At 42.3% G+C, this 22,814-nt stretch overlaps 2 protein-coding genes across 3 annotated transcripts in view; one reads left to right on the top strand and one right to left on the bottom strand.

Moving 5' to 3' along the window:
• Positions 1–787, bottom strand: part of COPA (COPI coat complex subunit alpha) — a 42,262-nt gene extending 41,475 nt beyond the window's left edge. For both annotated transcript variants that reach the window (XM_044676531.1, XM_044676532.1), the window contains exon 1: positions 673–787. In XM_044676531.1, coding sequence (XP_044532466.1) covers positions 673–712 — 40 coding nt within the window. In that variant the 5' untranslated portion in view covers positions 713–787. The remainder of the gene's footprint in view (positions 1–672) is intronic.
• Positions 788–840: 53 nt separating this feature from the next.
• Positions 841–18,657, top strand: NCSTN (nicastrin; the record flags this gene model as incomplete). Its single annotated transcript, XM_044674997.1, has 17 exons — positions 841–1,015; positions 2,150–2,254; positions 8,142–8,265; positions 8,672–8,790; positions 9,370–9,515; positions 10,084–10,234; positions 10,579–10,688; positions 11,041–11,193; positions 11,956–12,060; positions 12,272–12,349; positions 13,599–13,771; positions 15,051–15,153; positions 15,418–15,510; positions 15,888–15,975; positions 16,239–16,393; positions 16,693–16,905; positions 17,920–18,657. Coding segments are annotated over 17 exons (2,214 nt in total), but the record flags the coding sequence as incomplete, so codon positions are not given.
• Positions 18,658–22,814: the final 4,157 nt, after the last annotated feature.

Here is a 22,814-nt window from a genome sequence, read left to right as displayed (position 1 = left end):
AGCTGGCAAGTGATCCTGTCCTTCATTTTACGTTTTCAGAGAAGTCAAAAGGAAAACAAAATTACATCGAAGTTAGTAATCTAACAACCCTCATTAATAGCCCTGGGAAGTCTAGGGAGGAGAATGAAAAATGGGATGGGAAATCCTAGGGGACTGAGTTTGGTGGGGAGTGAGAGATCCGCAGAAAGTTCTACCAACCTACTTAGGTTGCACTAAGTGCCTACTCTGTGCCAGTGCTAGGCGCTAAGGTACAAAAAAGAACAAATATGAGGCAATCTTTGCCCTCAAGGAGCTTACATTCTAACAGGAAAATGAAACATAGTCACGGGTAAGCAAATGAGGGATACGAGTCCTCACCCACCCACCCACCCAAAAATACATTACTGTTGGAGGAGAGAGCGTTCTGGATAGCGAAACTACTGGGGGGGTGGGAGGGTGGGGATGGGCGAAGGACGGGGACGTAATAAAAGGGGTCAGGGCTTATAGAGGGGATGGGGGAAACCCTAGGAATCACGCGAGTCCCTCTCCTTTCAGGCGGAGACCCTCACCCATCCCCCTCAGGCCTCTCCGATAGCTCTTCCTCCCCTTCCCCCCACCTCAGGAGAAAGCGTCCCATCAGCCGCCACACCTCCACCCCGTTCCTGGGACCCTCGTCCTTCCCTTCCTCCCCACCTTTGACTCGCGCGCTCTTGGTCTCGAATTTGGTCAGCATTGTCACCTGCCCTAACCCCAGCCCCGACTTCGACTCCTGCGGCAGCCGGACTCCACCGGGTCTCCTCCACGTCAGCACCGCCCCACAGCCGCAGCCGGAAGCGTCCTACGCCTAACGCACTTCCGCATGAAGGCTACAGAGACAGGGAGTCGAGCGGCCTAGAGAGGCTCCTATCAGGCTGGAAGGGGCAGGAGGCGGAAGCGGCCCGGAGAGGCAAGATGGCCACTGCTGGGGGTGGCAGAGGACTCGCCTCCGGGGGCCGGCGAGCCTGCCTTCTCCTTTGCTTTGTTCCTCTGCTGGCAGGTGAGCCCTCCCCGCTTCCCAGAGCCCCAAGGTCCTCTTTGCGAGAACTTCCCTCACTCTGAAACCGCTCAGGCGCCCTTGTCTGCTCTCGGGTCCTCCGTCCCGCCGACTCCTAAACCCCCCTACTCCGAGTTCCCCCGACACAAGTTCCGCCCTTCTGGAGTATTTAAAGCCCCCAACCCGCCCCGAAGCAGCCCTCCAAGCGTCCCGCCCTCAGGTCGGAAGGGCTGCATTATCTGAGGCCACCACCTCCTACCCTGCTTAGTTAGGCTTCCTGGGGTAGTCCTCTTGTTGATACTGGGATGAGGCTCGTTCCTATCACTGTGCCTCAGTTTCTTCTATCAAGTAAATTGGGACAGACTTAATGCATTCCTTAACTATTCATAACTTCGAGGCAATGTTTCCAGGAGCCTGAAGTTTTGAGGGTTTGTTTTTTCTTGGGTAAGGGAGGTGCTGCAGCAGGTGTTTGCTTACAAAGATTTGCTTTTCGTGTAGGATTGTTCACCTTGTGGGGTTCCTAAAAGGTCTTCCTGCTCTCCTCACTTTCTCAAGCAGACACTGGTCCTTCACCAACCCAAATGTTGGGAGCTCTTGTCCTTCGGAATCTTCAGAGAAGGAAGAACCCCCACACTCACTCACACGACTGACTATTGCATTAGGTGTAATTGTAAGCTGAATCTGACAGTTGTATGTGTAATATAGAGAAAGATGGAATTTGAGCTCTTAAAAATTAATCAGTAGTCCACATGCAGGGCTTCCTTTGACCATATTTTCCCTTACCTGGGGAACAGTAGGACTACCAGGATTTGTAATAATCCTTTTGAGTTTCTAATAGTGGTTTTGGAAGAAGGGGTGAATAGAGTAGGTACCATCTTGGATCTAAATGGAAATATGAAGTGAATATAATTCATTTTAAAGATAATAAAACTGAGCTCAGAAAGGGTGAGCCATTTGCTTAATGTGACAAGATAGGTTAGGGACACTGATAAAGCTAGAATGAAGCTAAAAGTTTCCCATCCCAAGATTTTTCCAGCTAACATATACTGACCTCTTGTCACCTCCTTGCTGAGATGAGTGAGGGAACTGTACCTCCTTTTTTAAGCTTCTTTTTTACACCTGTTGCTTTCTCTTCAGGTTTGTGCCAAGCAAATTCTGTGGAGAGGAAGATCTACATCCCTTTGAACAGAACGGCTCCCTGTGTCCGCCTGCTCAATGCCACTCACCAGATTGGTTGCCAGTGTAAGTTGAAGATTCGTGCTTTAATATTCTCAGTATTCCAGCCTCTGTATTAGGTACACTACATGTTAATTGCTGGTAGCAGAAAAGCTGGTAAGAATAGGAAAGAAGGGAAATCAGTGTTATCACACATGTTGGTCCCTTTTTCCCCCCCTTACCTTCTGTCTTAGAATCAATATTGTGTATTGGTTCCAAAGCTGAAGAGTAGTAAGGGCTAGGCAGTGTGGGTGTGTGTGTGGAGGGTGTAAGTGACTTGCCCAGGGTCACACAACTGGGAAATATCTGAGGCCAGAATTGAACCCAGGACTTCCCATCTGCAGGCCTGGCTATCAATCTATTGAGCTATGTAGCTGCCCCCTATATTGATCTTTTTAAAAAAATAATTTTACTGATATATTGTGTTTTGACACAACAAATGCTTCCCAATAAACAGCTAAGCAAATCCTTTTACAAAGTATATTCCCCCCCCAAAAGATTGATATTTCAAAATCCTGTATTTTGATAACAAATTTCCATAGTTTCTAGTTATATGATCAGTATCATCTCCCTTCCTTCTTCCCTCCCCCTCCTAGAACTAACAAGTTGTTGATTTTTTCTAAAGGAAGAGAAGTGTCTTAACTTTTTATAGTACTGATGGACCAGTTTTTTATCAGACCTTTACCATACCATACTAATATTAATGACATCATTATTGTTGCTATAAATAGATAATCTATATATATAAAGATTTTTTCTTTTTATATCTATGTATTGATAATCTGCCTTTTGCCTCTGATTTACTTCATGTTTTCCTGCATTTCTCTGAATTCTTCACATTTGTCATTCTTTAATGCTTGCTAACATTAAATTCACAGGTCATAATTTATTCACCTATTCAGTTGTTGGGAACATATTTTGTTTTTAGTTCTCTGTTATCACAAATCTTGTTGTAAACTTTTTTAATATAGGTCTTTTCTTGCTGTCATTAAGCTTCTTGGGATATAGGCCCTCTAAATATCTGGGTTAAAGGGAGTGAACAATCTAATAATTTCTTATATGATTCCAGACTTTTCCAACTCCTAACTCCAGTATCAATGAAATGATCATGCCTATCTTCCTATAACCCTTACAAGGATGAGTTTTCTCTTCTTTTAACATCTTTGCTCCTTGGTGCTTGTGAGATAGTACTTGAGGATTCTCTTAACTTGCCTTTTTTTTCCTGATAATTAATGACATTGTACATTTCTAAGTGGTTATAAATAGCTTTTATTTCTTCTTTTGAAAATAGTTTATGTCTGTTGCATGCAAGTATGCTTCAATAGAAAGAATACTGGCTCAGAAATAGAAGACCTCAGTTCAAATCCCACCCTGTTGCTTGCTTTAAATAAGTCATGTAATCTGCTTGGGTTTCAGTTTCCTCTTCTGTAAAATGAGGAATTTGGACTAGAATGTAAGCTTCCTCTTCTTTTTTTTGACTAATTAATTTATTACATGTTCTAACAAATTTCTACACAAGTTTTCCCAAGCTATATGATCAAACTTATCTCTCTTCCTCCCTTCCCTTTTCCCAATTTTGCCACATCCTCTCCAACATTTATCATTTTCCTTTACTGTCATTTTAGCCAATCTGATAGTCGTGAGATGCTACCTCAGATTGTTTTAATTTGCATTTCTCTAATCAAGTGGCATTTAGAACATTTTTTTCATGGGATTATTGATAGTTTTGATTTCTTCATCTGAAAAACGCCTATTCTTATCCTTTGACCATTTGTTTATTGGGGAATGACTTGTATTATAAATTTGATTTAATTCTTCATATATTTCAGAATAGAATGTAAGCTTCTTAAAGACAATAACTTTCTTTCTTGCTTAAATTTTTATTTCAAAAGTGCTTAGGACAGGGCAGCTGGGTAGCTCAGTGGAGTGAGAGTCAGGCCTAGAGACAGGAGGTCCTAGGTTCAAACCTGGCCTCAGCCACTTCCCAGCTGTGTGACCCTGGGCAAGTCACTTGACCCCCATTGCCCACCCTTACCAATCTTCCACCTATGAGACAATACACCAAAGTACAAGGGTTTAAAAAAAAATTTAAAAAAAAAAGTGCTTAGGACAGTACCTAGCACTTGGCAATTAATAATCTGAATGGCCTCTGAATTTCCTTCTAGGTCTAGATCTATGATCTTTTGATTGCTTGTGTAGTGTACAGTCTGAGATATTCTTCTGAGAAGCAATGAGTTATTTGATAAGGAAGAAACTCTGAGAATGCTAATTAGTAGTTATTTATGGGAATCAGTAAAATCATGAATCTTCTTGTTATTAGGAAAAATGAATGTAGTAATAAGTCCTATATAAAAGAACATTTCAGGAGAGAATGGGTTGATTGACTCCTGTAGTCTTATGATGTGATTCTCATTCCACCAATAGTACCTATTCTACACATCCCATTTCCTCTTGAAATAGAAAGTTAAGGTATAGCCAGGTGGTTTAGGGGATTGAGAGCTAAGCCTAGAAACAGGAGAGCATAAGTTCAAATTTGGTCTCAGACACTGCTGTGTGACTCTGGACAAGTCACTTAGCCCCATTACCTACCCCTTGCTAGTCTTCTGCCTTGGAACCAATTGGTTCTAAGACAGAAGGTAAGAATTAAAAAAGAAATAGGAAGTTAGATTTTTTTTTTAATGATGAATTCTAGCAGAGAGTCTGGTAAGAAACTCTTAAATATTATGTCACTGAACAAATTATTTCACTTCTCTGAGATTTGGGTTCTATTCTTTCTGCAAAAATTATCCCTCTTTAAAAAATGACCCCTCTTCTTTCTTTTCTTCGGTGGAGGATTTGAAGTTCAGTGAGAGTATCCATGGAAGCATTTTCAATTCATAAAGATAAGTTTAGCAGTTAAAGAAAGCATGGTCTTATAAGCAAAGCTGAACACCGATACTGAAAGGAGGAGGAGCAAGATTTAGGCTGTTTTCTCATTAGAAAATTTTTTTCTTTTCAGTCTAGGTAGGTCTAAGTCTCTCTTCAAGTTCATCCACCTCTGAACCAAGCTACACCCTTTTTAATTGGAGTTGCTAACATGATAATCCTCTGGGGAAATGGTGAGACAGGGTGTTATTTTACTGATAACAATGCCTTGTGTTTATTGGACTCCTTTCCCTAGGGAGCTCAAAGGGTTGTTGTATGGGTTTCTTTTTCATACATTCTGTTCCTATAGGGTGAGATGGGTGGAGAGAGCAGACCAACTGATTGTCATTGATTTCCCAGAGAATTTAAGCGAATTGTTTAAGGTCGTATAATGGTCCAGGAATGCTCCACAGACTAGAATCTAGGTTTTTCATCACTTTTCTTTTCCCCAGGCTTCATTAATGTAAGAGTTATTAATTTTTCATAGCCAGGGTCCTTTTTTTTTCTCCCCAAGTTGTTACATATAGTGCAACTACAATGGTCTACCGTAGAGGTGTCAAACTCAATCAGAAAATGAACCATAGCTTACATATTGACTTTGAAAACCACATATTAACATTATCTGTATCGTAATGAGTTTACTATGTTCTAGTTATATTTTAGCTTGGTTCTACAGCACTATGGTTTTGCAGGCCACAAGGGGCCTCAGTTTGGCTTCTTTTGTCTGCCATGTTTTCAGATGTTGGTAAAGTTGTTTCAAACACAGAACTTTTTCCAAGTGTTCATTATTTACCAAGCAGTTTCTTTCTTTCATGTCCAACTATTCTTTCAGGTCCCCAAACTAGATTCTAGGAGAGAGATAAGCTAGCAGCTAAATATGAAACTGCATGAGAACTCATGATTTTATTCTGTGTATGCCAATCACTGATATTCCATATTTCAGAGCAATAATGTTTGAATGAAGTATCCAGTATCCATTAAATAGGAAGGAGACATTAGGGGAAATTGAGGTGTATATATGTGGGTCACTGGGAGATTTGGGGTTATCTCTACAAAAGTGTCTCTACTAAGGGATTACTAAACCAGTTGCCCAGAAATCCCAACATTCTCGATTAATCCTCACTTGAGGCACACCAGGAGCAAGTATAGTTGTTCCCATTGAGACACCTGAGGCATAAGGGCCTAAGTGACTGAGTTACAAAGGAAAAACTAGAGCAAGAATCTAGGAGCTAGAAGCACAAACACTGAATATATATGGTCAAATCTGGTGATCTTCTCTCAGTCTTAATTCTTCTTAAATCTTCTGCTACATTTCACTCCCTTCTCCTCCTATATAACTACTCTCTTGGTTTTCATAACTTTTTTCTCTCCTGGGTCTCTTGTCTGCTTCTTCTTATTCTCCTTTGTTGGCACATCATCCTTTTTAATGCCCCTTATTGTACACATTTCCATGGTTATGCCCTAGGCCTCTTCTCATTTCTTTAAATACCATGAGTTATTAACCTTTTTTGAGTCATAGACCCTTTGGTAGTCTAGTGGAACCTATGGATTCCTCAGAATAATGGTTTTAAATAAAAAAGATTACAGGGGAAACCAGTTATATTGAAATAGTTATCAAACAAGTTTTAAAAGTTTACAACCCCCAGGACTGGATGTCCTTGAAATATCTCAAATTTGACATATCCAGAACTCAATGCATTTTGCCTCAAACCTCCTTTCTTCCAGACTTCCTTATTTCTAAAAAAAAATACTTTCTTATTCCTATAGAAAGCATAACCATCATTTTAGTCTTGCAGGCTTGTAACTTTGGCATTATCCTCAATTCCTTGTTCTCCCTTACCCATATATCCAGTCAGTTGCTAAATCTTATTACCATTTCTATTTTCACATTTCATGTATCTGATCCTTCTTTCCACTCACACAGCTACTATCTTAGTTCAGGCTCTTGTCACTTCTCTCCTAGTTTATTTCAACAGTCTCCTGATTGTCAACAGTCTCCTGATTGTCTGTCTCCCTCATTCAAGTCTTTCAAGTCCATTCTTCACACTGTTGCCAAAATAAAACTTTGAACCAGACACACTAGACTTTATTCTCTCTATCTTCTCCAAACACTCTGACTCTCCATCTCCCAGCTGTTGAAGTGGCTACGATACATTCCTGGAATGTTCTCTTTACTTCAATTCAGAGCATCTCTCTCTTCCTCTAAGACTCAGCTCAGATACCATTAAAAAAAAAAAAAACCCTTACTTTCTGTCTTAGAATTGATACAATTGGTTCCAAGACAGAAGAGTGGCAGGCAATTGGGGGTTAGGTGGCTTACCCAAGGGTCACACAGCTTAAAAGTGTCTACTGCTTTCTCCAGGCCTAGTCGACTATCCACTGAGCTACCTAACTGCTCCCAGACACCATCTTTTGCATGAAATCTTTTCTGATTTTCCTCCATCCTCTAACTGTTAATGCTATCCCTCCCAAACTACCTTGTTGTTTTTTTTAGCTACTTTGTATATATTAAGCTTTATATGTATACACATTTCTCCCATTAGAATGTAAGCTCCTCACTTATAAGGATTGTCTTTTTTTCTTTTTTACTTATATCTCTAGCACCTAGCATCTACCTGGCACGTAGTATACACTTAGTAAATATTTGTTGATCTGTTGATATAATTTCATTTAATAGATATAGGCTTGTGAATTTTGGGTGTTTTAAGTAAGATAGTTAAGTGTAGATAAAGCAAAGATGAATGAGGTAGTGAGGACTATAGCTAGCTATCATTTCACTGATTCCCATGACCACTTCATCCACATATCTAGCAGACAATCCTTTTTCTTCCTTATTCCTGTCAACTTTCAGATGAAGTTAGAATGATCTAGCTACTAAATATTAGCTTAAAGATAGTTTGATTTCCCCACACTTTTAGAAGTTTCAGTGCATGCTTGCCCAGTGAAATAGGGTCAATAGAATAAATCCTAAATAAATAAATCTTTACTTTGTTCCGTCTGGTCCTTGCAGCTTCCATTAGTGGGGACACAGGAGTAATCCATGTAGTCGAAGAGGAGGAAGACCTGGAGTGGGTATTAACTGAAGGCCCTAACCCACCTTACATGGTACTACTGGAAGGCAACCTTTTTACAAGGTGAGGTCTGGGTGTGCATTCCTGGAAAAGGTGAACAAGCAGAGGAAAATATGAGTCCCCTCCCAGCTTTGAAAGATGGGTACTACCCTTGACTTCCCTGGTATTGGCTCCTTTTGGAAAATGTTAAAGATTTTAAAAGAACATTTTCAGTGATCCAGAAAATAGATCTGTCATCTGGCTGAGGACTGTTTGGGTAGAGGGATAGCAGCCAGCATTATCCAGAGTCCAGAGAAGCTGGGATTAGGTTTAGAATCAGAGATCCCACAATAGGGCTAAGTGAGGAAAGATATGGCTTAACTCTCCAGTCAGATATTTTTAACTCTTCATAGGAAGAGAGTCAAGGATGTTGGACTGTCTGACATTTTTTTTTTCTCTTCCTCTATCCCAATATTTCTTCTTGTTATAGGAAAGTGATGGAGAAGCTGAAGGGAACCCTACGAATCTCTGGTCTTGCTGTGGCTCTTGCCAAACCCAGTCCTGAAGATGGTTTCTCTCCCAGCCTTGAGTGCCCTAATGATGGGTTTGGTAAGAGCCCTGAAAAGCCAGGCACTACCACCCATGGCTTATTATTTGAATGCCATTGACTTGGTCATTTGTTGCCCCCAAGAGGATCTTTAAAGGGAATGCATATGAGTGTTTATGTGTATATGATCATGAGAAATGTGGTGTGCTAGATATGTGTGTATGTATTCACCTAAATGACCATCTACACCAATGATGGGCAAACTTTTAAAGAGGGAGCCAAAGGAAAGGAAATGCTCATCTGTCAGCTTGTTTCTAAGGCAACTCTTTCGAAGTTTCATTGTATTGTATCCTACTCATTGTATTTGTCAGATTAGGAATAATGTCCTGCAGCAGAATAGAACGTTTCAGGGGTCCACATCTGCCCTGTGGGCCGTAGTTTTCCCATCACTGAGCTACACCATAGAAGATATTGCCTCATCCTTTCCATCCACCCCATTCCCAAGACACTCAGATTTCAAGATGGATAACATGGTTCCTCTCTGGGAACTGTGCCAGCTCCTGTAAACACTAGGCTCTCAAGGTATATTCATTTTGTATTACATGCCACACTCTTCAGTTCTGGATTCCTCTTCCTCTCAGGTATCTACTCTAACTCTTATGGGTCAGAGTATGCCCATTGCAAAGAAGGAAATTGGAACCAGCTAGGCAATGGGTTAGCCTATGAAGATTTTGACTTCCCCATCTTTCTGCTAGAAGATGAGAATGAAACACAGGTTATCAAGCAGGTAACAATCTGTTTCTTTTCCTCTCCCTCCTTCTTGCATTTCTGTTTGGCTTGAGAAAAGAGCATACAGAGAACATAAGCATTCTCCCATCTGCAGAGAATTGTATTTTATATAAAGTTTGTATTTCCCTTAGTGCCTACCATACTGTGGATGCTTAATAAATGTTGAATTTTTGGATTTTTTTATGCTATAGAATACCCTGAGAAATGCCTAAAAGTGTGTGCTTCCTGTCCTTCCTGTCCTTTTTCACTCTAGATAATCCCTACTGTCTTACTTAATGTTGGATAGGAATTGGGGGCATATTCTTAGATAGAAGAAGCCCATTAGGATATAATAAAGCAGAGGTCTCTGAGTTAAGCTGGGAAAACTATGTGAGTCTAGCCACATTAAGCCAGTAACCTTTGGCACCCAGCAGTAATAATGACAAAGTTTCCTGGCCCAGGCTAGCATTTTGGAGACTTTCCTAAGTGGTGCATGCAAGAGTACTTTTCATGTGAAACAGAGGAGGAGGTCTTTGGAATAGTTCACTAGTTCTGACCCTTTATTTCAATGGTTCTCTTTCCTCTAGTGCTATTGGGATCACAACCGGGGAGTGAATGGATCTGCCCCTACCTACCCACTGTGTGCAATGCAGCTTTTCTCACACATGCATGCTGTCACCAGCACAGTCACCTGCATGCGGCGTAGTGCCATCCAAAGCACATTCAGCATCAACCCAGGTGAGTCTGGGGCCTAGGGGTAGGGGTATTCATGGCATTAGCAGAAGGTATTAGGGCACAGGAGTGATCAAAAGGAAAACAACCCTAGTCTGGTAAGGTTGTATTCCTGGAAGACTTCCTCAGACGATGATATGGTACAGTGCTCAGGAGCTCTAACCAATATATCAGTAATTCCACAACCATTTTGCATGCTTTATACATTTTCTACAATGGTGGCAAGACAGTAGAGGGTGGTGTGTGGCAGAGAAAAAGACCAGGAAGAGATGGAGGATCTGGTCAAAGGAGCCTTCCCTGTTTCCTTTATGCCCCACCTCCCCATCCCAGATAATCTCTGTCCTCTCCAGAAGTTGTCTGTGACCCCCTGGCTGACTTCAACGTGTGGAATACATTGAATCCTTTGAATATATCTGGGACGTTAGAGCCTGGGGACAAGGTCATCATCGCTGCCACCAAGGTTGGTGCCGGTCTAGATGCCATTAAGTGTGGGAAGGGGGAGCTATATCTATTATCAGGTAAGATGGAGTTGATTGGCATGGTACAGACTTCTCTCAAAAATGTCAGGCTTTAATACCACAGGACAGTTGCAGTAGGGACCTAGATGAGTCAGGGCATTTAAAAGAGGCAATGTCTTGCTTAAAAGATGGAGCCATTCAGTAGAATTATTGGTTTTATTCTTAGCACAAAGATATATTTCCTCTTGAGTAGAAGATAGGGTTTATGGCACTTAATTGGGAACTTTTCATAGCTTGGGGAAGGCATGCTACTAACAGCTTCCCTTCTCTCTCCTTTCTTTTTGCTATATCCAGTTGGACAGTCGATCATTCTTCTGGAATGTGGCTCCTGGGGCTGAGAGTGCTGTTGGTTCTTTCGTCACCCAGCTGGCTGCAGCTGAAGCACTGCAGAAGGCACCAGATGTGGCAACTCTGCCCCGGAATGTTATGTTTGTCTTCTTCCAAGGGGTGAGGGCCCTGATTGGTAAAATGGCTTGTGTTCTAAAGCATTTGAGTTTTGACTAGGGAGGGCATGAAAGCCCTGCTCCCATGTTCTGATGTCATTCACCAGATAGTTGCTGAGGCATATCAGTCCTTCATAGAATTGGTATGTGCCTACTCAAAGGGCAGATCAGCTTGGGAGCCACTTGGGAACTTGGCACACTTTTCCATCTCATCTTAGATTTGAATGGCTTCATCTCTTTTCTCCTTTGCCTCTGCTCTTCTTTGCTACCCCCCTTCTTCAAGCCCCTCGTGTTGTCAGGTGGTTTTGGTCTTTTCATTGGAGATTCTCATTGAATATTGGCAAACTTGATATTACAGTATTTCTCCCCACCCCTCCAAATTCAGTGTCTTTGCTGGCTTCTTGATGCTAATGCTAGATCTTGGCTATAGAATGTGGTGGTAGCAACAGCTAGGGCAGAGGCATTGAGGAGAGAGGGGGAGAAAAAGTAGGTGCTTCACAGCTGATGTTCCCCTAAGGTCTCCCCTATGGCTGCCTCTCATTTACTGGGCTCTTGTCCTGGGACCCATCCAAGGTGGGGCCATAATTCTTCCAACAGAGCCGATATGTGGGCAGCTTCAGAGTCTCGTTGCTGTGGCAGTTGACCCTGGGTTGGGATGATGCAAGCCTCTAGCTTGAGGAACAAACTGGTGCTATGATCATTTGTACTCTCTTTGGCTGCCTCATCTCAATGATACAATTCTCATTCTTTCCCATTTTTTTCACAGGAGACTTTTGACTACATTGGTAGCTCACGAATGGTGTATGACATGGAAAAGGGCAAATTTCCTGTCCAGTTGGAGAATATACATTCATTTGTGGAACTTGGACAGGTATGTGACTTGCTTTTCTTACCCACTCCCATCCTTTTGTTTCCTCTCCCCATTTCCCATCTCCCTCAAGTTTTGCCTCTTCCCTCTGATCCTTTGTCTCTTGAATTTTTCTTCAGTTCCCCTAATCTGGCATCTATCTCTTCTCCCCCAGGGAGGGGTCCTGAGCTAAGAGGGCTCAGTTTTGCTGCTGATTCCTGTTCTTTGTCCATAGGTAGCCTTACGGAATTCTTCCGACTTGTGGATGCATACAGACCCTATGTCTCAGAGAGATGAATCCATTCGTACTGAGGTAATCATCTTCCATTCCTTGCTCATGTAACTTACCCAGAGAGCCTTAGGTTGAGAGGAGGATAAAGACAGAATACTATGTTTCTTTGTGAAGCCTTTCTTCATCTCTTAACTGCTGGCTTCCTCTCTTCCAGACTCCCTTGTCTTTAATTACTTTGTATATATTTATGCTGTATATATTTATATATGTACTTCTTATTTCCTTCTATTAGTATATAAGCATCTTGTGATTAGAGCTTGTTTCATTTCATGGTATTTCTATCCTAGCATAGTGCCTGGCTCACACAGTAGGGCCTTAATAAATACTTGTTGATTGATTACCTGCTAATTTCAAGCCCTGGGGAGAATATTTAACATGTTTCAGTAGTATAGGACTACCTAGGAGAGGAGGGGGGTGGATCTCTCCTATTCCCTCTTTGATGAGCTTTTCATTTCCTTCTCTTATTATTTCTCTAAGTATCCAGCCCCCAAAACTCCCTTATCTCAAAGTTGGAGCAAGGTTAGATGTGAGTTATCCTGCTTGAAATTGCTTCCCTATTCTCCTAGTTTATGTAAATCCTACCTTTCTTTCTAAGAGTGGTTCAAATCCCATTGCCTTGGGGTTTTTCGTGATTGGTTCAATTATAGGTCACTTTCCTATGAATTCCTACCTATAGTCTTTGCCTCTCACTTGGCATTTAGCATATTCTTCCTAGTTTTTATATTTTGATTTTTGGATCCTGTTTTCCAGACTAATAATAAGCCACTCAAGATTGAGGACTGAGTCTGAATCCTCATGAATTAGTATAGAATTTAACACATAGTAGGTGCTCAATAAAGGTTTGATAAAGGTAATAATTGAAACCCTCAGCCTAGAAGCAAATGTGCTTGGGTTTCATTCTTGGCCCTCTGCCTCTGACTCAGAAAAAGTTCTTTCCTTCTTTCTGCATCTCAGTTTCTTTCTATGTAAAATGGAAAGATACTCAGAATGCCTTGGCCCCAAGAGGCTAGAGGAATTCAGACCTAGAATGGCCTTGACCATGCCTACCATCATGTCTGGACATTGAATTGCAGCAAAGTAAGAACTATCTAAGCTTAGGCCATATGGTAGTTTAAGAAACTTTCAGGAGGTCCTGCTTTTCCTTTCTCTCTTCCTGCTCAAGCATGATTAGACTTGGCTTCAGAGGTCTTTTTCATTGTTCAGATTCCATGATTCTTACTAACCTGTGCATCTTTCCCCTTCTGTTCTGCCTCTCACATCACCTCTCTAGGTCCAGAATCTCCTGACTATTTTGAGGAACAGCAGCATTGGTGTCCCTAATGTGACAATGAAAGATGTGAGCCCACCACGTTCTCTTCCACCATCCTCGCTGCAGAGGTTTCTCCGTGGCCAAAACATCTCTGGGGTTGTGCTTACTGATTACTCTCATTCCTTTTCCAACAGGTATCCAGTGCCCCTTGCCCTGTTTTCCACTTTGAGAAGTAGCTCTGAATTCAGGGACCCAAGAAAAGAGGAAGATAATTTGGCCTTCTTTGCTTGGGAGAGATCAACTGTTTTTTTCCTTTCATGTGGTCCTCTAAACTCAATGCTCAGGTTGACTCAAATCCCCTCCCCCAGCCCCCAGTTTAGTAGGCTCCATCCCTGACATGGTCCCAGGGCTCTCCCACCCAGCCCTTCTCTCTGAGTTGTAAAGTTCTTTCTGGCACCTTTCTCTAAAGATCTTGCTAATCCTCCCTGCCATTTTAGGTGCACATTCCTACTCCTTAAGGCAGTATTTCAACCAGGCTCTCAAAAAGGTCTGTGGCCAGCAGAGGGCAGCAGCCCAAGCAGGAGCACTGTGGAGTGATTTGGGGGAGGGACAGTAAATAGGGGGCTGTCTGAGTGGTACTGAAGATTGGGAAAGAGTTCTTCACAACTGGGAGGGAAGCAGAGGTAGTTAATATGGCTTCCCTCCCTGCCCCCTATTATTGTTATTGTTATTATTATTATTATTACTCAATATCCACTGCAACACTTGGTTGCAAATGGGACTACAACTTGCTAAGCATGAAGCTTATGGAGATGGGCTCTTTTCTCTCAACTTTGAGTCTCTCTCCAAACTACCTTCCTACAACAGGTCAAATTGGGCAAAGGAAAATGAGTTAGGCCCAGAGCCCTCTCAGATGGGGAGCCCATTGTAGCCAGGAGTACCTGTGTCCACTTACTCAGGGTCAAGATTAGTGAAGAGTAAATTAAATTCAAATCACTTTCATTATCCCTATTCACTCTATGGATTGAGAGTTTATCTCTGCATGGGTATATATTTTCAGTGTGTTTATCAGGTTATGTAGTTCTGTGGGTAGACTAGGGCTTTTACTAAGAGTGATGGCTAGAGGTCCTTCATAAACTTGAAGTTCACATGATTATAAACAAATTTTTCTATAGCATTCTATTAATTCTAGATTCTCAGGTTGACAGGTTCTTGTCCATCTTCCAAATTGCCCGTTTGCCCATTCCTAAGTCTTCCAGCCATAACTATCAGGAAATCGTTTATGTTTCCCTAAAACTCCTCTTGCTGGACTGTTAGCCTATTATATCTTCTCCCTGTCTTCAGCAAACTGACCTTATATGTCAATACATCTCCCCCAAGGGGGATGAAAAGCGAAATATTTAGGCATTGAGTCACGGGAGAGTTGAGGGACAAGGACTTGACATCTACACTCATTCTGGTCCCTCCTGGCAGGTATTACCAGAGCATCTATGATACCCCAGATAATATTGGTCTGAAGTATCCTGCAAGCCTGAAGCCTGACGAGGCCATGGATTTTGTGACTGACACAGCCAAGGTAACCCAACTCTGAGAGGGCTTTGAAGGAGCCAGGTGACATTTTGGTGAATATTAAGAACCTGGTATGTCTGTAGATAAGGGGATGGAAAGAACCACTGCTGGAATAAGGCATTTGGACATAGTGGGGAGAGAGCACATGATTTGGGTTGAAGATGAAGTAAGATATCAATGCTTGGGTGGGGTATAGGTAGAGAAGGGAAGAAAGGAAAGGTAAGTTTTGCCTGAGATTGGCCTCCCCATTTCTCCTTTCAACCTTCCCCAGTCCTTGGCAGCTGTGGCCACAGTGCTAGGCCGTGCACTATACCAGCTAGCAGGGGGAACCAACTACACCGCTGTTGAGGCTGATCCAAAAACGGTAAGAGCAGATGGGGCTCTAGTCCTGGCAAGGTACCAGGGCTCTCCTATCCCTCCCTTCTGTCTCGGTGTGTTTACACAGCAGGCTGCCCCCTGTCCCTCACCACCCCCTGCATGTTTCCCCAGAGTCTCAGGATTCAGATGGTCTGGCTTCTGCCAATAAGGACTCATGACACATTTCCTTAGGGAGTATCCATAAAGACCTCATTCCCATTTCTTATGTGCGAGCCACTTTCTAGTTCTAGAATCCATCTGACCAGGCTTCTTCTTGTCTTCTTTTCTTTAGACCTAATGATAAATTTTCTGATTTCCCCATCCCTTGCCCATACCCATATCTGGAATTAAGCTGATGGGACCCCCTCTCTTCCTTGATCCCAGGTTTCTCGCTTGCTTTATGGGTTCCTGGTTAAAGCCAATAACTCGTGGTTCCAGTCAGTTATCAAGCAGGATCTGAAGGTCTTCCTGGGTAAGCTGCAGAAGCAAGGATGAAACTTTTGAGCAAAGAGAGTGGGGACAAGGGAGGTGGAGTCATTTCAGTTGCTTTAGCCTTGATTCCATTTTCTCCCTCTCCAATACTGTTTCCCTTCTTTGCTTTTTCCCTCTTCCTTAACCCCCTTTTTTTTTTCTGTCTTTTCATTTTCTGGCCTGTGTCTGTTCTTGCCTCTTCCTTATATACCTCCTTTTTCCTGTTTCTTACTACTCCCACCCAACCCTCCAACCCCCAATCAGGAGATGGGCCCCTCCAGCATTACATTGCTGTCTCCAGTCCCATCAACACTACCTATGTGGTGCAGTATGTGCTGGCAAACTTGACTGGCACTGTGGTCAATCTTACCCGGGAGGAGTGCCAAGACCCAAAGAAGACTCAAGATGCAAACAAAGATGTGAGTCTGGGGGTAGAGGGATGCTGTGAAGGTGTTTCTCTTTGGAAAAATGAACCTCTATTTCTGATATTGGACCAAGGGAGTTGAATTGGGTTGTTAGAAGGATTGATATAGAGTCTATATCATATATATAGAGAGAGTCTATATTATAGACCATGATCAACTCCTAAATTGACCCAAGTGGTAAGGGGGAGGGGGGGAATGAGGCTATCTAGGCTATTGGCTGTTCAGAGGGAAAGTCTGGTATAAAGGTCAAAAGGCATGATGGATTCAGATATGGAATCTTGTTCTGTGTGTAGCTGTATGAGTATGCATGGGTACAAGGCCCCATGGACCCCAGTGGGACAAATAGACTCTCTCAGTGTGTGCGCTCCACAGCAAGACTTGTCAAGGCTGTGTCTCCTGCTTTTGAGCTGCAGCAGTGGGAATCATCTGAATATTCCACCTGGACAGAAAGCCGCTGGAAAGACATCCGTGCCCGAATTTTTCTTGTAGCTAGCAAGGAGCTCGAGGTGAGGACCTGAGGACTTGGGCCAGGGTTGGAAAAATACAAGAGAATCAGAGCAGGCTGGAGGAAGAGATGAGTACTCTATTTCCTTTTAGGAGGCAGAGTACCATTTTGGAAGAGAATGTATCACCCACCTCCAACAACAGTTAGGTCACTGTTTCCTTTCTCTAACAGCAACCCTTGTATCTCTATCCATGGCCACCTTATCCAACTGGGAAAGAATTTTCAGTTCTAGTTTAAGATGAAATTTCATTCTCTATATCATTTTGCCTCCATAGTGAGATTCTTTAGAGATTATGCTGGTGGTCTTTGGAGTTTGAGATACCTTTGTCCCAAAAGAGTAACAGAATGAATTGTGGTGTGGGAAGAGCACTGAACTTGAGGCGAGAGGCCTTGGGCTCAAGTCCCTGATTGGTCACTTATTAATGTGACCTTGGACAAATCACTTTATATCTCTGAGCTTCAGATCACTCCTTTGGAAAATGAGGGGCTTTGTCTGAGATGCCTCTTAAGTCAGGAGGCCAGGTTTGAACCTAAGTTCTCTTATCTCCAGGCCTGGCTCTCAATGAGCAACTTAGCTGCCCTAAGTCAGGAGTTCTTAATTTTTCTTGTGTTATTGCTCTTTTTAGCAATTTGGTGATGCCTTCTGGGTCCTTTTTTGGGATAATGTTTTTAAATGTATAAAATACATAAGATTACAAAGGAAACCAATTATATTGAAATAGTTATTAAAATATCTTTTAAAAAGAAAACTAATGGACCTTAGTTAAAGAACCCTTGTTCTAAATTAAGCTTCCTTCTATCTCCAATATCAGTGATCCTATGATATCTCATCTCTGGTTCTAGATCAGTTAATTATTTAATATTTTCAGAGAAATATAAACCTGTGTCTCTGCTTTAGTAGTTAATAGTATAGTTGAGATTAAAGTGCAAGAACGAATCTATCCCAAAACATACTTTTTCATGTTGCTCTTAATTCTGATTGTCTCTTTTGTCTCCTTGACCTCCCTCCATATAGTTTGTCACCCTGATTGTGGGCCTCAGCATCCTCTTTGTCTCTCTCATCGTTACCTACTTCATCAATGCCAAAGCTGATATCCTGTTCACTACCCCTCGAGAGCCAGGAGCTGTGTCTTACTGATGGTGGGAGACCAAGTTCCTCCCTTCCAGCTCTCCAAATCCTTTCCTGGATGGCCAGTCTCCCTCCAGGGCACAAACCACTAGGTCGACACTGGAAACTCCCCTGGCCTGGGTCAGACTGAGTCTAATGGGCAGGAGCGGGACTGTCCTACACAAGAGACAGACAAGCAGACAAATATTACCTCCCTTTTCTTCCTCCTTCCTTCCTCTTTTCCTCCCTCCCCCCATTCTGGAATTACAAAATGAGGGTGCCATCCCCTGTAACTTTCCTTTCTTGCTGCCTCTGCCTTCCCTTCTCCCTATCCTCACCCTTATCTCTTACCTACCACCCCACCAGGAATAAGTGGGGGTGAGGAGAGGGAATTCTTGCATTGAATTATGTGGTTCTCCTTAGCTAGGATGGAAGGAAACCTTTGTGGGCTGAGCTTGATGCCTCTTTCCCAGTGTACTTCTTCCAGCCCCTTGATGACACATCTGGGGTTGGAGTGCCACAGGGTCGGGGTTCCCTCTTTGACCAGTGATGGTCAATTGTATTTTTTTCTTAAATTGTAATATCTTTTGTTGTTGGTTTTGTACATATATAAATAGTCAATTTCATTAAAACAGATTATCCCAAGTAGCCTGTACCTTATTATTTCAGGATCTCTCCTTCAGTGAGGCTAAGGTAATGAGTTAAGGAACTGAGACTTTCCTGACTGTTGGTGACCCCACTGTTCTCTGGGTTTCTGAAGAGTCCGTAGGAATAGAATAGGCTTTTGAGGAAAAGGATGGAAGTTTGGGAAGAGAGAGGAACCTATGACCTGCTGCCTTGGATAGTCATGAAACTCCTTTTTTTCTTAGTGACTCCACCCTTTTGCCCAGGCATGTGGTTGTTTGAACTAATGAAAGGGCAAGATTCTAGAAGAGAGTAGGGCTAGGGGTTGGCATTGGACTAAGGTTGGCTCAGGGGGGAAGCTAGGTATCTCAGTAAACAGACTACTAGGCCTGGGAGTTAGAAAGAACTGAGTTCAAATCCAGCAGCAGACACTTACTAGCTGTGGAATCCTGGACAAGTCACTTCTGTTTCCCTTAATCCACTGGAGAAGGAAATGGCAAACCACTCCAGTGTCTTTGCTAAGAAAACTCCACTATAAAGATTAAAAATAATAAAGGCTGAGATAAATATAGAAATTAGTATTTTAATTAAAGCCATGCTGATAGATAAAGTCATTAGACCACGTGCTTGTAAGAATTCAAAACTGCCGCCCCAGCCATTATTGTTACCTCCCTTCCTGAGTCTGCTGGCCAAGAGGGCCACTCTCCCCTAACCCAGGAGATTTAAACTGTTCTCTGCGTGGAGACGTAGGCGTCCCCATGCCCAAAGAATCGGAACCAGAAACTCGTTGGACCACGGGAAATGTAGTTTGATAATTTCCACGTGTCCATAGAAAATACATATATATATACTTAAAGATGGCATCTCCCAAATTTCATTCTTACACCACAGACAGCATTGGCATTTGATGGTCCATAGGGTGATGAAGATTTGGACATTACTGAAGAAGAACAGCAACAGGATTGAAGGAGAGATCAGGAAATTTTTCTTATCCATCCCTTCATCATTGGTCAAGGGGGCATCTCTGATAAGAAGCTAAAGGTGATGGAATAAAAGAGAGGGATAGTATATGCTCATCACAAATCTAAGGACTTTGGCTGTTTTATTTTCTCTGATAAGAAGACTCATCCCCACCACCTCACATCCCTTGGGTGGGAGAGGCTGGGTAGGGAAGCATATTTGGGGGGCTGGAAAATAATGGGTATCCTGCTGCTTCTTCCCCACCCCCTCATCAGCTTTGTGCTGAGAAAGCTGTGTGCTGGCGGGAGATGCATACAGCTGCCTCCATCATCTGGGCCAGTTCTGCGCCTCCCCTGGCCAACAGGTCTCCCAGTGGATGGAGCAATAAGCTCCCTCATCCTGCTGGCAGCCTCAGGGAGAAGGGGAGCAGTTGGGTGCCAGCAAAGGGGGTTGGGCCCTTAATGGAGAGGATAAGTTTTGTTCACACCTTGGTGGGAGGGGGTATGGACACTCAAATGAGCCTCTAAAACCTCACCCCCCCTACTTTTAGCTAGTCCACACCTTTCTCTCAATCTTGCCTCAGATCAAATTAAAAAAGTGGATCTTTTCCCCTCAGTCTTAATCTAAACACCATCCTCTCCCCTCCAAAAAGCTGTGATTGGTAGGAACCATGTCTATTATCTTGTCTGGCAATTTGGATGGGCAAAATATGGACAAATTAGGAAAGGGGTACAGAAAGCTTTCTTTCTGAAGGAAGGGAGATTCTATTCCTGGGCTTGCTAATCAGTGTCTTAATATCTAGTCGTCCTCCTGTTGCCATTTTTTGTCTGGGTTGATACTTTTCCTAGCCTATGCAGAGCAGTTCTTTTCTCCACCCACAAGAGTGGGCTGGGTAATTCCATTACCAACCTGAAAACCCAGACAGATTTGGACCCATCCACTCCTCTGGTAATCCCCTTTCTCCCATTCCACTTTATCTGGGGGAACCCATCTAGCTTTTAACTCTGCACATCTTTCCCACATCTGGGTCATCTGAATTTTTGAGCCTAAAAAGAAGTCCAGTGACCTTGTGCCCAAACTCTTAAGGGGGAGATAGTTTTAGTTGGAAAAGTATTATTTTGGTGGCTCTCAAAACTCTACCCTATTGCATACCCCATTGAACTGGTGTTTTAGATTAATTGGAACTGGAAGAAACCTTAGAGGTAATTGAATCGTGGCCTAGAGAGATGAAATGATATGTAAAAGTCAGTCATAGCATTCTGGTCACAGAGTTAAAACCCAAGACTTTGGGTATCCAAATTCAATGTTCTTTACAGTATCATCTCGTATTTAGCATGTACTACGTGCTAGATGAATCACTTTGCTCTGATACTACTAACATGGGAAGTCAGGAATGCTTCCCAAACATAACTCATGTTTATATGGTGCTTTTAAGTTTTACAAAGCACTTTCCTTACAACAGGCTAGTAAGACAGGTAATTGTCAGCACTATTGTTCCCATTGTATATACATAAGGAAACCAAGGCTTTGAGAAGCTTTGACTCCATTGTTGCACGGTTGGCTGTAGGATTGGAACCCAATTAGAGTACTTTGTGACTGCTTCAGAGGAGGCAGTATGAAAAGTTCACTGAACAAGGTTCAGTAAACATACCTCTTCTGTGTGCATACCTCACACTCTATCCTTGTATCTCAGACTCTTTTGGTCAGGGAAGAGGGTGTTTCATGTAGTTAGGTACATTAGGGGCTTAGATTCCTGCTAGGGGGACCATTGTTCTTTGACTCATCAACAAACTGGGAGCAGGGAGGAGGAAAGCAGAAGAGATATAAGAATCTCAGGTGAGGAATTTATTGTGATTGGTTCTGGGAGGTGGGGAGATCTTGAGAAACCACCCATTTCCTATGCTTTACAGCCAAAGTCAGAAGTGGGGCCAAACATAGCTACCAACCTTATATCTTCTTGTGTTTGGGTCCCACATCCCTGCTTCCTACTTGATTCTCTTCTCCTTTTTTCCCCCTGCAGTCCCTAAATGAAACCTTGCTTAGCTCTAGGGGGCAACAGGTAAATGTCTCAGAATAGTGCTTAGCCTGGAGTCAGGATGATATGAGTTCATATCCAGTCTATGACACTAGCAGTGTGACCCTGGGCAGGTCACTTGACTACTATTTACTTTCATCTACTGGAGAAAGAAATGACAAACCAGTATATTTGTCAAGAAAACCCCATACAAGGTCACCAAGAGTTGACACAATCAAAATCAGAATCAGAAATCACTTCCTTAAGAAATCAAAGCTATCAATAATCATATGAAAAAAATGTTCCAAATCTCTTTTGATTAGAAAAATTAAAATTAAAACCGCACCACCTCACACCTATCAGATTGGCTAATATAACAATAAAGGAAAATGATAAATGTTGGAGAGGATGTGGCAAAATTGGGACACTAATGAATTGCTGGTAGAGTTGTGAACTGATTCAGCTGTTCTGCAGGGTAATTTAGAACTATGCCCAAAGGGCTATAAAACAATGCATACCCTTTGAACCCAGTAATACCACTACTATGTCTGTATCCCAAAGAGATTTTTAAAAGGTGGGGGGAAGACCTACTGGTACAAAAATATTTTATAGTTGTTCTTTTTGTAGTGGCAAAGAATTGGAAATAGAAGGGATGTCCATTTATTGGGAATGGCTGAACAAGTAGTGGTATATGATGGTGATGGAACACTATTGTGCTGTAAGTAATGATGAGCAGGATGATTTCAGAAAAAACTGGAAAGACCTTCATGGACTGATGAAGTGCAAAATAAGCAGAACCAGGAAAATATTGTACAGTATACAGTAACAGCAATATTGTGGAATGATCATCTGTGATAGACTTACCTATTATTGGCGATACAATTATCCAATACAATTCTGAGGGACAAAGAATGCTATCCACCTCCAGAGAAAGAACTGTTGGAGTCAGAATGCAGATGAAAGCATATGATTCCTCAATTGTTTATTTGAGTTTATGTTTTGGGGTTTGGGTTTTATAAGATTACTCAAAAAAATGAACAATATGGAAAAAATTAAATAAAAAAAATCACTTCCTTAACTCCCAAGCTGAGTAGTGACAGAATTTTCATACCCATCCTCTAGATCAGTGATGGGCAACCTTTTGAGTTTGGTGTGTCAAATTTCGCCAAAAAACTGAGCATAACTTGGGTGGTGTGTCACTTCC

The sequence above is a fragment of the Gracilinanus agilis genome, chromosome 4 (assembly GCF_016433145.1).
Source record: "Gracilinanus agilis isolate LMUSP501 chromosome 4, AgileGrace, whole genome shotgun sequence".
Taxonomy (NCBI): domain Eukaryota; kingdom Metazoa; phylum Chordata; class Mammalia; order Didelphimorphia; family Didelphidae; genus Gracilinanus; species Gracilinanus agilis.
This window is presented reverse-complemented; position numbering and strand designations above follow the sequence as displayed.